The following is a 13837-nucleotide window of genomic DNA, read 5'->3' as shown; positions in this document are numbered from 1 at the left end:
AGTAGCTTTTGGTGCAAGACTTATTTCACAATTAACTGGGTTCCAGTATGTTTTGAGTTCATGGGAAACATTAAGAGTGGGACATATTATTCTGTATCAGCAGCACCAATCACCCTCTGGTCTCCAGTCTTAATTCATGAAAAATACAATATCCAAATATAGAGCGACAGTTTAACAGATAGTGAAGTTATGAACTTCCAGTCTACAGTGGAGAAACTCAAACGAAATCCTACACAAAGACTACCTGTGAGTCAGGTCATTCATCATTAGAGACGATGAAACGGATCAAAGAGTAGATGAATTGAGCTTTCCAGCTTTCAACAGGCTCTGCAGGTACAGTATTGCTTCCCACTGTCCATGCCACCTGCTCAGAGCACAAAGGGAAGAGCCTGACAAGTGAGCATATGACAGAGAAGATTATGTTGAGTCCATAGGTCACATTTCTTTCATGCCAAAACCCTCCAAAATACCTTTTATTGCTGTCTGGGAGAAAGCGAAAGCCTCAGTTTAATGCGATACAACGGAGGTCCTCATTGGTTTTAAAATATGCAAAGAAGTACATGCTAACACTAACCACTGCCTACATTATTTATCCTGAAAAGTGTTTTATCAGCACTAGGCCTGCTTTACTTTACTTTTAAATATTCTAATTAGAGCGGAACTAAAATATCTATCATGCAAGAAAAGGGCTCTTTTACATTTGATTTTAAAATTAAGCTCACAATTCTCTTGGTTAAAAACGGTTTGGTTTATTGCAAATTCTGTAGAGCTGCATTTTTTTTTTTAAAGGAATTGCCGAAGGCCTAACTACACACAGTGATCAATATTTTTTTTTCTATGTGGCGGAAATACAAGAAGTGATGATTGTTCCACTTCTGCTCACAGTCCAATGAGACATTCGGTTTTGACGGAATGAAAGCTCAGACTGATTTGAGTGACAACATAAAAAAAACTTCAATGTTCATTTTTAGCATCATAACAATATCAAAACAACCAATAAATGGTCAGCCACACGGTTATACTGAAATATGTGAATTCCAAGATTGCTATGTAATGCAAGGACTGTATTTCATAAAGGTAGTTCCACTTTGAGCAATGACTTCATATCCACTTCAAAATATTTGTGAGACTTGAGAGTGATCTTGAAAATGTACCAAAAGCTCGGTATCATAATGTGTGAGAAAGGTTCTTAAACAAAATGTGTTTTTCACAGTAACACCATAAGGTCATAAACTAACAGTTTAATCTCTCACAAGTTACTTTGTGTCCATTTCTTAGTGTTTAGTGGTTGATTCTTTTCCTGACGTGGAATTATTTACATGGCCGGAGGTTTAAGAGGGAGAGGGAAAAGCTTTTACTGTGGTTTACATTGGCCATGTATCATTGGGCTTACTAAAAACTAAAGAGCTGTTCCTTGCTTTTTAGCACTCAATCTTTCCCCCCCGCTCTTTATTCCCTAACACCCATCACAAATTTGGTCTGGTATGTGACTGCTAATTTATCCTTTCAATGTATGATATCCTGTCATCTCCTCATTTGTCCCTGAGTGTTTCTAATCTGAGATAATCCCAGTCAAATCCTTTGATTGTGTGTTTGGACCTGATCCATCTCTAAAGAAGCAATTTAATGGGCTTCATGGCACTTGGTGTAAAGTCATTTATCTAGTGGATTGGATGTGAATGCTTGTTTTAATAAGTGCTCTTCATGAATAGTAGGAGACGTGCCATTTAATTAGGCAGAGTGTAGACCTATCCCATCCCCACAACTTCTCCAGGGTTCTTTTATATGGAACTCCTCAGATTTTGAATCTGTATTAAGAAAAAAACTGTGTGATCCTTTTATAGTACATTTATGATATTTTTGGTTGTTTGGTATATTTAAACAGTATGTTTCACTTTTAAAAGAAAATGCTTTGAGAATGACAACTAAACCGCCATGTTTGGTCAACCTAACGCTATCTCAGGAGTTACTGGAGTGAAAGCTAACCAAATAAAGGGCAGGACAGAGCCGCTAACGTTGCTCTAAACCTATAGCAGCATTTTGGCTTCCACACAGGGGATGTTTCAGTCCTGAATTAGAATTTCTCTAACTTAATGTGACCCCACCAGATAATGTAGTTTGATAATGATACTGGATTTGAAACTAACGCTAGCTGACTACCTACAGTTAGTCACTTTCTTGCTAATGGACTTGCTAACGTTCGCGGCTCTCATTTGCGCAGATAAATACACTGTTTAATCCAATCCTTGCACTTTGGCTCTTGTGTTTTTGGTTTCGGAAAGGTAAAAAAAAAAGATTCCACCCTTGCACTCTTTATGTACGTAATATCTTATGGCTTTCTCTTAACTGATGGATATTTGTTCGAATTATTATTTTATCTCGTTTTGTCTTTTACATTTTTGATTTTATTTACCTTTTTATTCCTTGTTTTACTATAAAGCACTTTCTAACTTTGTTTTTGAAAAGTGCTATATAAACAAAGTGTCATTATTATTAATAAGCAGCCAGCCACTGAGAGAAACACCCCAGCAACAAACTGTAACATTATTATCTTATTTTTTCCCCTTTAAATGCTTTTTGAAATGATAAAAGACATGGTGCCCATGCGCAAGATCGAAAACCCAAGATATAAGCATTTCACGCTGCAGGATGTCAACATTGACACCAATGAAGGTTTTCTTTGTATGATTTGTATTCAAATTGATTGTCTTTTTGCAGCTTATACAATTTTTGGTCAATTCAGGTACGGAACCTACTAGAAGATCATTTTAAGCTTAAGAGAAATATATATATTTTAATTCCATATCACAAGACAGGAAACAGTTCTAGGAGACCTGAAAACATAGGCTGGTAAAGGGACAAATAATCTGTTACTGGGGAACTTTCTATTGATACTTGCAACCAGTCAATATGCAGAAAGATGTGTGGGGAAATTCCAAAATCTGTTGGTCATTTCCCAGCAGTGAGCATGCATGATGGTTTGTTGCAACACAGTGCTGTGTTTAGGAAAGTAGTCTCTTCCATTACATGCTCCTCCTTCATTATGAAATCTTGCCAACCTTACACTATTTTCCCCTGAGCAAAGCAATGCATGTGGCTGAAATGAAAAAGAATCTACCGTTGTGGTGTATTGCAATCATCATCTTCTCACTCACAACATCTGTTTTTAGACAGTCTTGACAGCGAATGCACCACGTTCACCAAAAGGCTTTTCTTTTTGTTTCTCCATTCTGCTTCCTGTCCTGACGTGCCCCACTGTGCCGCTGTGATTGGCTGCTCATTTTCACAACTTCCTCAAAAACAAAAACACAGAGAGATCAGCTGAAAAGGCATGCAGTAGCAGGAAGAGCAGATATACAGTAGTAGATTATATGTTTTGACATGTTGATTTGTCTCTAAATGTTCAGGTAACCCCAGCGAGAGAAAACATAGGAAGTGGGGGGAAACTGCTGGTATCTGGAAGTACTCAGGAGTGAGTGGAACAAGTCGTCTCTCAGCCAGTGAAATATGGGCAGTGAGTACCAACCACTGTCTTTAGCAGAGTCATGCAGAAGCTTATTCATAGGTATGTATGTATGTAACTGTTACTTTCCAGTTCATGAGAAACATATTCTACACTTTGGAACTGATTTTTTAGCATTAATTAATTACTATTAATGATCTGGTAATGTCTACCACTTTTAAACATGCAGGCTTTATGTGTATAATCAAATAATACTGGTAACTAAGTTATTTAGGTTCTATATTCAGAAATTATGCCAAAAGTAATTATTAAGTAGCTAGCTTAAGTGGCAAGCCAGTTGTGTGGCTTAAAAAATAAATGTACATACAATTAAAATTAGTAGTTAAATTGACTCAGCCCTCACATTGTTTTACAGTGCCGATAACAGTGCCTATAAATGTGCAGTACTGATGTTGTAAACGCTCTGAGAGCTGTGGAGTGGACCACCATCCAATCCCCCTCTAAGCAACACTCCTTGTTAAAGGGGCACTCCGCTGATTTTGCACGTCAAGTTCTGAGTACTCCTCAGCCCGTGAATACAGTTAGCATACATAATATCTTCTGTGGCACTGGAGGGAGCTTTCAGAGGTCTGAAAAATCGGAGACTGCAAATTCATGTTTGTGTTACAAACTGGAGGCGTGGAGTTTGAAAGACGTGGGCATTTACCAGTCAGGGAGCATCTAATTAAAGATGGTGTTGAGTTGCATTTTGGGAAATGAAAAGATCGAGGCCTCTGCTGCTTTGATTTCGACCATTCTTTTTAAAACTGCCTCTCGCAAGTCTCCCAACTGTATGGAAGTAGAGTATCAAATTGCTGGAGTGCCCCTTTAACTTACAGCTGGGGGAAATAGTAGTTATTTCTCTACTTTGAAGTCTCAAATACACTCTAACAATATGAACATGTCTCTCAAACATTATAGCTCATCATTGGTAATTTGAAATAAATAAATAGATGATTAGCCTGACGATTTGCATGAATGCAGCCTGTGCAAATTAATGAATCTGCACATTATCTTTTGCCCTGTATGAGCCATCAAAGTTCGATTCACTACTGCTGAAATTTTGGTCGTTGCAGACCTAAATCGCCACTTTTGCAAAGCTGCATTTTCCCCAGTGTCTTAAGGTTGTGAGGATATCATTTTTTGCGGAGATCATGTGCTCTTTTTTGCATCCCGCAAGGTCAAGATCAGTCACAATAAAAATTATGATTTTTTTTTCAACAGTAACAGTATCTTTTAATAAGCGCTGATCATTTTTGGCCGGTTAGGACTGATTTCCCACTCTGAGATGTTTGATAAATACAGGCCCAGGTCCAGCACGAAATACAATATATCTTCATGCATAGATTATAAATGTACTGTAGGTGTGTCATTTAAAGTACTGTAAATATCAGTTAAAATATCAAGAGATATGCGGTGGATAAAGAGAAGTTAGGCAGGGATTTCGAGGCTTTGAGAGAGTTTTGGATTGTGGAAAAGGTGCACCACAGTTCCAGGCTTATGTCCCTAATATTGTCTACTGTCAGTTTACTCTATAATCACATTTTGTGACTGGGATCACATTATAGTTCAAATAAATTAACAGAATTGAATTCCCATTGGCCAGTAAAACACTAATCCCCGCTTCCATCTAGAGGTGCTCTAGGCCTGCGCTTGGAAGTCGTGACGGCTGTGGTGTTAACTTACCAGTCTCCCAACCCCACCCAACCCCACCCCCCACTGTAGCCAGATGGCTGTCACACAGGCGGTTCCTTGCCCAGACCATGCTGATTTCCCATCATTCTTTTGTTAATGAGGTCGTTAGCAATGCAAAGGACAATTAAATTACCTCAATCTGGCATTTTCCTCATTTGTTTACTGTATAGTGTACTGTACTCCTCAAATAACACTGCCCACTTCAACTGCTTCTGTTGAGATTATGGCCTCTATCCTTCTATCATTTTCTTTCTTATGATTCAACATACTGTGCAGCAGGGAATTAAAACATCACTGACAGACGCGCACCACTAAGCCATTTTCAGACAGTCAAGTAGTATAAACAGAGCTCTTGACAGAGTTCGTGTTGGTACATTCTCATCTGTGATAGTGGGAGATCAGCGTCTCCAGCTGACAAACTTTGTTTTAGTACATCATCACCCTGTATGGAAACAACACAGCCCGGAGCTGCTGCTGCACAGAGGAAGTTTTGTAAGCTGTTGAAACGTGTAGAGAGGGTGACTTCAGCCAGTTAGTCGAGCACTCACCTTCATGTGAAACGATGCCGAACACTGACACCGCTGACAGTTAATTATGGGAGTCACAGATCACGCAGACGTGTCAGCTCGGCTACGATTGACGCGGCGCATGTTTACATCTCTGTTGTAATGTTGTTTTGTAGTTATTTTCTCAGCGGCAGTGCATCCGATACTTAGCTCCAGAAGTGCCTCAGGGCTTGCCATAATGATCGTAAAAGCAGTACAGATTCGGGGGAATGAAATGTTAAAAAGGACTTGTGGGTATAATTGGTGAACCTGCCATCACAGTAACTTTGGAAATATTTTCGGTCAGGCTGTTGAAACACACAGACTGCCTGTTAGCTAGACTGTCACACTCTATATGTATGTCTCTGCATGGCTCCATTATTTTCTGCAAACTCTTCAACGCATACAAAGTTATTCTGACAATGAGTGAAAACTAAACCTGATATATTGTTAGACAGGCAGACGCAAAGGAAGCAAACATATGAATTTTGACACACAGTAGTATTTGGAAAGTGCCTCACTGGAATCATTTCCATTAGTAGGCCAGGTGGCTGGTGTCAGTAACAGGGAGGTAAAGGAAGTGGCAGCCAGACACCACACATCTAAAAATGCCAGATTTTTTACTTAACCAAATTGGGTGTTGAGAAAAAAAAGTTTATCTTGCTTTTCCATTTCACAGCTTGTCTCAGAGATATTAATGCAACGTGAGATATATGCCTGGTCAGTAATAAAATGTGCTTACACAGAATCGGATGGGTTACATTAAAAACCCACCCTTTGATTTAAAGATTTTTCATCTGAAGATAGATTTTCACCTGAAGCAATCCAGTACAACGAGAGGCCCAAAAGAGACAGGAGCTTCTGAGGCAGCAGTTTATCCCCCATTCAGGCGAGCGCACAGATGACAGCTAGCTCGCTGCTGTCTCCCAATGTTTTTATGGGATGAAACCAACAAATTTGGCTTCTAGCTACTGTCCAATATTTAGCTTCAAAAATCATCACTAACAGAGATATTGGCGAACTTTGCTGGTTAAATCACAGATGCTGGTTGCAGCACAAAGGAGCATAAAACTGTGAATGGATCTTGTGGCTAACCCCAGCCCTGGGCTAGGACCACATGTCTGGCAGCAAGCGCATGATATATTCCACTGCTCACCTTTTATGTCCACTCCTAATTGAACCGAGACGGATCATTTTACTGCAAGATATTAGGCATCGTGGGGTGCACGGTGGCAGAGCGGCTACAGCTCCTGCCTCCCAATAAGGAGATCGTGGGTTCGTGGGTTCGATTCCCGGACCGGACCAACATCACACAATCTCTCTGGGTGGAGTCTGCATGTCCTCCCCGTGTTACCGTGGGTTCTCTCCGGGTTCTCCGGCTTCCTCCCACCGTCCAAAGACATGCATGTGTAGGTTAATTGATAACTCTAAATTGCCCGTATTGAATGAATGTGTGAGTGAATGGTTGTCTGTCCTTGTCTGTGTCTGTGTTCGCCCTGCGACGAGTTGGCCACTGTCCAGGGTGTGCCCTGCCTAAGGCCCGAAGTCACTGGGATAGGCTCCAGTCACCCGCGACCCCCTAACGGGGACCAAGCGGTAGAAAATGGATGGATGGATGGATATTAGGCATCGTTTCAGCTGTGAGTTCAAAGCAGCTGTTATAAGTTGTGAAGGCAGCAAACAATGTGTTGTCGTTAACAGTTAACAGCCCCAGATCCTTCTTTTCACCCTGTTGCCAAACAGTCTTTTATCAGGCCAGGCTTTAACACATTTTGTAAATCTTTAGATTTCATGAGCTAATTTAGAGAAGTGATGAAATATCCACTGTAACAAATTGCTGAACAATCTTGAAATTATAGTGTTAGTGTAAGTGTACATATTTGCCTGCCTTTGTGTGTTAGACTGGTGACCTGTCAAGGAAGTACACTTGCCCAATGCATGCTGGGATATCCCCACGCCACCCTGAATAGGATAGGGGTGATGTTTGCACATTAGTGGTTGATGACATTAAAGGTCCTCTATCACTGATGCAACTTTCATTCTGTGTGTAACTGTCACTTTGGGAGTAAATACTTTTTGCCAATAACTGCATTCAAAAACATGTTGGTGGAGACTAAAGGTGTCCTAAAGAAGTAAAAACTAAAAAAAAAGGTATTATAGCTTGATTTAAAATCTCTATGATAACTACATAAGTTATTTTCAGTTAAAAATATACAGTCACAGGATTCAATCTCACGTCCAATAGTGTACTACTGTAGTAGGGACACAGTCTTATAGCTTTCCTATTTTGGGATGTTTTGTTGATTTTTGTTTACTTATTTATGATCTACGGACCATTTGTACAAGCTTGTAGATTTCTGAGCTGCTCTAACTGATGACTTTCTCTGACAATCTGGGGGAGCCAATGTGTAGAATTACGTTATGAGGCTTTAATTCTTATTTTAAAAGCTTTTTTTTTTTTTTCCAAAATTAGACAGTATTTTGGGAAGTGGCTATTCTTTTCTGCAGAAATGTGTTAACTCTGCAGAATACAAGTTTGAATAAAAAAACTAATAATTTTGGTCTGCAGTAAGAAAATAAAAAGAAAAAAAAAATCCATACCTGCTTCTTATGCTGTATGTAAATCAAATAATGGCACCATTAGCAAAGGAGATTCCAGCAGTTGAAAATAAACATTAAATTGAGGACTGTATTTTATTTCTCATTGTCACTCTCACCTCTACACTGTTGTTTTTATTGTCTTGTCAGGAATGTCAACCTGCAATTACCTTTAAAGCCCAGACTCACTTTGCCTCACTCCCACTGGGAACAAAATAAAAGTCTGATGCTCGAGGGAGCTGTACAGTGTGTGTTAAATGCTGTAATATGAAATTAGTTGCAGTATAAGTGGGGATATTTGCAAAAGAAAATACAATGATTTACAACTATGATCAATCCTGTATCAACAATTTCCTGACCAGCAGTGAATCTTAACGTGAATCTGTAGTGTGAACGATTCATAACCTCTATCTTCTCCTCTTCTTCTACAGAGACGTCAGAGTGCTTTATATGCAGGGATGTTGAACTTCAAGCCAGTGACCCACTGAGGAACTTCTGTGACTGCAAGAATTTACTTGCCCATCACGTGTGTCTGTCCACATGGATCCAGAAGGTAAGAAAGACTTTCCATGGAGGGAACCTTGATATTTTGAATTTCAGTCTGGCTTTTTTCCTCATCAGCCATTTGTCAGAATGTGAAGGGGGAAAATGTCTGTGTTGGATTTCTAAAAGTGGACAAATGTGTTTGCCATGTTAACATTCCATATTGAGACAAAACGTTGCTGTTTGCCTCGAGGTAATGAGCTACTATTCAAATAGTTTTAATGAAGGTTGCTAACAACGATAACACGTCACCGTTATACAGTTGAAACACAGAGGCTGAAACAGTGAGAAGTACCTCATAATGGACTGGCAGAAATCCAGGAAGCTATCATGCACCTGACACCTGTCACCTACCGCAAAATGGCTCATTAACATCTGTAGTACTCCTTGAACCAGTAGTTGTATTGATACAGCGGCCATGGGTGTGGTGTTTTTGCACTGCACCTCCCAAAAGATCACTGTACACTCTTCTCAGTTAATAAAAATGTAAGTTTCTGTAGGTGGCATACATTTTTCTTCCTGTTCAGTCACAGTGTTTATTGCTGCTCATGCTAATTATTCTTCCTCCATTAATTCCCAGCCAACTGCTGCTGCTACTGCCAGAATTGTAAAAATGTATAATTGCCTCTGTATTTCTCTGTATTTTGAAGTATTTTCCCAGAAGTAAAAACTAAAAAGTAAGTGAAGAGGTGTGTTAATGTGGAAATGTAAATTTTACTGCAGATTTTTACACCTCAGCTGCAATTTTCCACTTTAGTAAGACACCGTCTGCAAATTAGTTTTTATGTCACACGACATGACTGTTCAACTACCTTAAAAGGCATCATAATAATCACATTAGGATACTACTAGCACTGGTTGAAAGCACTGGGCATCGTAGCATACAATATTCTGTAAGTTAAAGCTGCACTTATGCTATGTGGAATATGAAAAGAGTCATGTAGTTATGAACCCACAGAGACTTATCACTCAACTCTGCAGTTCCCCTCAGCTCTACTGAGGTTTTTAGCCTCTTTTAGCATCTTGTAGCCCATTGTTTTGGTTTTATACTCTGCAACATTAATGTTTTGGTTCACCACCACTCAACCCTGTTTCAATACCAGCAGGCAACGGTTATCGGCAAAAAAGCTTGCAACTTTTACAACTTTTATTCTAAACTTGTTCAATAAAAAAAACACTATCAATGAATTATGTTTTTCCACTTTAACTCATACTGTTCCTGCACCTCATGATCAGAAATGTCTTTGTCAGCCCTGTTGTCAAAACCCTGCTCACTACGATCATTACGTAGTGTGTGACGCGGGAGGCGAGGAGAAACCGACCACCGACAGACTGTCCACCGCTCAGTGTAACAGGAGCAGCCACATAGAGCTGGCAGTCAGAGCTAACCAGCCACCAGCAGCTGCTGTCACACTCTCCGTGTCCGCGCTGGAAACACAGATAGTCCGCTGGAGCTTTAACAGTCACCAGAAGCACATTCATGGCCCTTTGTACCAGTTTGTGTGGTAACGTTAGGCTACCTGTGTTGTAGCTGAGCTAACGGCTCAGAGTGGCTGAGGGGCTCTCCCCTGTTTCAGACTACAGTTAGCCGGTGTTCTGATATTCATACTTGGCGGCAGCTGATATGAAATATAGCCTACGTCTGAGTCACAGTTAGAGAATTAAGCTGCTTTGATTTGATTTGCTGACATCCCGATAGGTACAGTGGACAGGGAGGGTCACGTTAGTCTCAGCCGGTACACATAAAAAACACAGCGATGAAACCTGGCCCTTCACTATGATTCCAAATCATTTACCGGTCAGGTGGCCGGTGACCCCAGTTTATTTTTCTGCCAAACCCAAAATTGACCCCGCATTTGGCATTTGGCATTTGGCAGGTGATAATTTTGGACCCTGCCTGCTTCCATATGAGGTACACAAGGAGTGCAACTCTACATAATATCTAGATCTAATTCTGTATCACAATATACTGTATCTGTGAGTTGCTATACTGTACATGATAGATGAATTAGTTATTATCACATACAATCATTGTATATTAATTAAGTGTAAAATGTGTGTCTGCTGAATTGTGTGCTGTTGTGCTGTCCACTCCTGAGAGCTTTGGGCCTCTTTGGATACTACACAAGTGGTAGACAACATGCTACAGCAGACCTTTCATCTGCACCACCCAGCTGTCAGAATGAAGAGCCACTTCCATTAAGTGTGTGTCTTCCCACTATACAATTATATACAGACACACATGCTCAGGCTCATGAAGCAGGCACGCACAGCACACACACACACATACACACACACACAGAACCCCGCTCTCTGCTGAGAGTGTGTGCTGGTGCTACAAGCCTACTTTAGTTTTTTGTGTGTGAGAGAAGCAGACAGAGAGAAAGAGAGAGAAAGTGCGACCTTTTAGAGTGCTCAGGGTAGGGAGCCCCATTCCCTTTTACAGAACAGAAATCAGCAATTGACCTGTCACTTTTGCTCTGATAGCCATCTCTGGAAAGCAGGTCATGCACATATGTCTAAAGTGCCTCTTAACCGCATTTTATGAAGCCAGAAAATGTAATCCAATAATGATTTGACTTGCGAGAGAGAGAGAGAGCCAGCCAGCTGGGAGTGATAGCATGCACCGTTACCACTCCTAAAAGCAGCTTGAACAAAAAAGGGCAAATTCCACGTCCTTATTTAATTTCGCCCACAACAGTATCACGCACTATCACACACTAAACAGGGGGCAGGCTGAATTCAAACACAACAAAACAGCGCTAGCATTCATTTCCACAACTGTTGATACATAACTTCAGCATGTTTGCAGCAGAGGACTAGCTGAATGATTGTCATCTGCACTGAGGCAAACCATACGCTATCTGTTTTTTAGGCTGCCTCATTTGTGCCCCCCCCCTCCTTCCCAGGTTCCCAAAGACAAATAGCATGGCACAAAACTAATTAGTAACCAGGAACTAGTTAGGAGATGCCCTTTGAAAAACATGTCCTGAGGCAGGATTTAAATATAGGGACAGAGTCAGTGACTGAGTGTGCCTGGGAGATCCCGGCCTCCAGGCGCGACAGCACTTTGACCCCTGACCCTCATTATAGGGAGTGCATTCCTAGAGGGGTGAAACCCCTCACAGCACAAAATACAAGGGCATGGGGGGACTGTATGGCTCGTACCGCACCAGCCGAGAGTGGCCTGGTGTGTCTCAATGCCCAACCCAAAGACGACTTGAGAAAATACAGAGCAAGGACGCTGGCTTTTGGAAAGTAATGGTATACACTCGCTTTCCCGACAGATAAATATGTTTTTCATTTTTATCCATCTGGTTTCACTCTATTGAAGTTAATGGTAATGGTATTCTGCAAAAAAAAAATGCTCTTTGAATTTGTAATCCCATCCATCTGAAATAAAATACATAGTAGTTAGTGGGGAAAATAAGTGAAAAGAGGGGTTTTGAAAATGCTAACAACTTGCTAGCTAAATACAGTATTGATTCAGTGGAAAATGACGCATTGACCAAAGTGTGAACAAATGAAAAACATAAGGAGAAGATGAGTTTACATGCTGACATGTATTAGATATGTTTTTCATATGTGATATAAGTGTGTTTGTGTGTGTGTGTGTGTGTTGTGTCAGCTAGCATGCCCTTGACTGTGAGTGTGCATGCCTACATTTCCCTTTAATTATGAGTGGTGTAAATAGTGAGTTAAGCCCACCCCCACCCCACCCCCACCCTCTCTTGCTCTGTCTCTCTCTCATGGGTTGATAATTCTCATCACTGCAAACAGACTTGGTTTACATTCATTAGCCCAACACTCACAGCAATCAGGCCACAGTGCCAGGGGCAATGGTCCTCTTTATAAAATCACATTGCCTAATAGCAATGTTCTATAATTATATGCCATTAACATCTATCAAAATGTGCTTCTTCATCCCATGCATATTAGCGGCGGATTTGGCAGTTTGTGTTTGTACAAATGCTTTTCTTGTTATTAGCATCTTCAGATAGTTAACGCCAGCTTGAAGATTATTGCCAACATATATTTTTGTTTCAACAACATTGGACAAAACACAGTAACAGAATAGACAACACATGTTGTGTGTTGTGAAATGTTATTGTGCTTTCTGAAAGGTTGTTGTGTTTTGTGAAATGTTGCGTTTTCTGTTTTGTCGTCGTGTTTTTCAAATGTTGGCCACCGTACCATACAGGTTTTTAGCACTGTAATTAAATTAGCTTTATTATGCATAATGCACCTATGGGTTAAAGACGCAATGACATTTCCCAAACAAACATAATTAGTTTATTGATCACCAAACACAAACAAATGATTTGTCACTCATGCATGTTTTGATGGTTCACTGGCACTAAATTACTTTTAAATATTGTTTCCTTACAGGGATGTGGGAGTGAAGACAGGCTGCGATGCATCGTCTGCAAAGCCAAGGTAAGTGTATTGATGTGTGTGGATTTTGAGAGTGGTGGGTGTTATAAAAATTCAATGAGATATCTGATGATGTCTCATTCTTTTAATCTTACTGTGTGAAATGCAGGTAGCAAGCATTTAAACAAACACTGTTTAAGTCATTAAACAGTGGCTGCATCTCAAAACAGATTTAAACAGAGCAGATCCATAATACTAATGAGCAATCAGGTCTTTGTTTTGCTCTGTGATTTAGCTGATTTGCCAGCAGTTGTGTTGCTTATGAGCTGTAAGCTGTCTTTTTTTCCCCCTTATTATTGCAGCAGAACACTCACTGCAGAATAGGAGGGAGAAACATTACAATATTTGGCAAAGGATACAAGCCGTGTAATGACAAAATCTGTATTCATTTCATGAGCAGAAATTAATCATGCTTTCCTGTGGTACATTCATTCCTAATGCAAATTTTTCGTCAACACATTGCGTCTTGTGTTTGTGAGTTTATTCGTATGAAATGGTGGAGCTTATGTGTCAGCACAGA

General features: G+C 40.3%; 1 protein-coding gene across 12 annotated transcripts in view; it reads left to right on the top strand.

Moving 5' to 3' along the window:
- LOC122877270 overlaps window positions 1–13837 on the top strand; it is a 146375-nt gene that overhangs the window by 64300 nt on the left and 68238 nt on the right. For 9 of the 12 annotated variants that reach the window (XM_044198606.1, XM_044198597.1, XM_044198599.1 and 6 more), the window contains 3 exons: window positions 3408–3565; window positions 8772–8893; window positions 13273–13320. In XM_044198606.1, coding sequence (XP_044054541.1) covers window positions 3508–3565; window positions 8772–8893; window positions 13273–13320 — 228 coding nt within the window. In that variant the 5' untranslated portion in view covers window positions 3408–3507. The remainder of the gene's footprint in view (window positions 1–3407; window positions 3566–8771; window positions 8894–13272; window positions 13321–13837) is intronic. The other 3 variants (XM_044198596.1, XM_044198595.1, XM_044198607.1) reach the window with 2 other exon arrangements.

The sequence above is a fragment of the Siniperca chuatsi genome, linkage group LG6 (assembly GCF_020085105.1).
Source record: "Siniperca chuatsi isolate FFG_IHB_CAS linkage group LG6, ASM2008510v1, whole genome shotgun sequence".
Taxonomy (NCBI): Eukaryota; Metazoa; Chordata; class Actinopteri; order Centrarchiformes; family Sinipercidae; genus Siniperca; species Siniperca chuatsi.
This window is presented reverse-complemented; position numbering and strand designations above follow the sequence as displayed.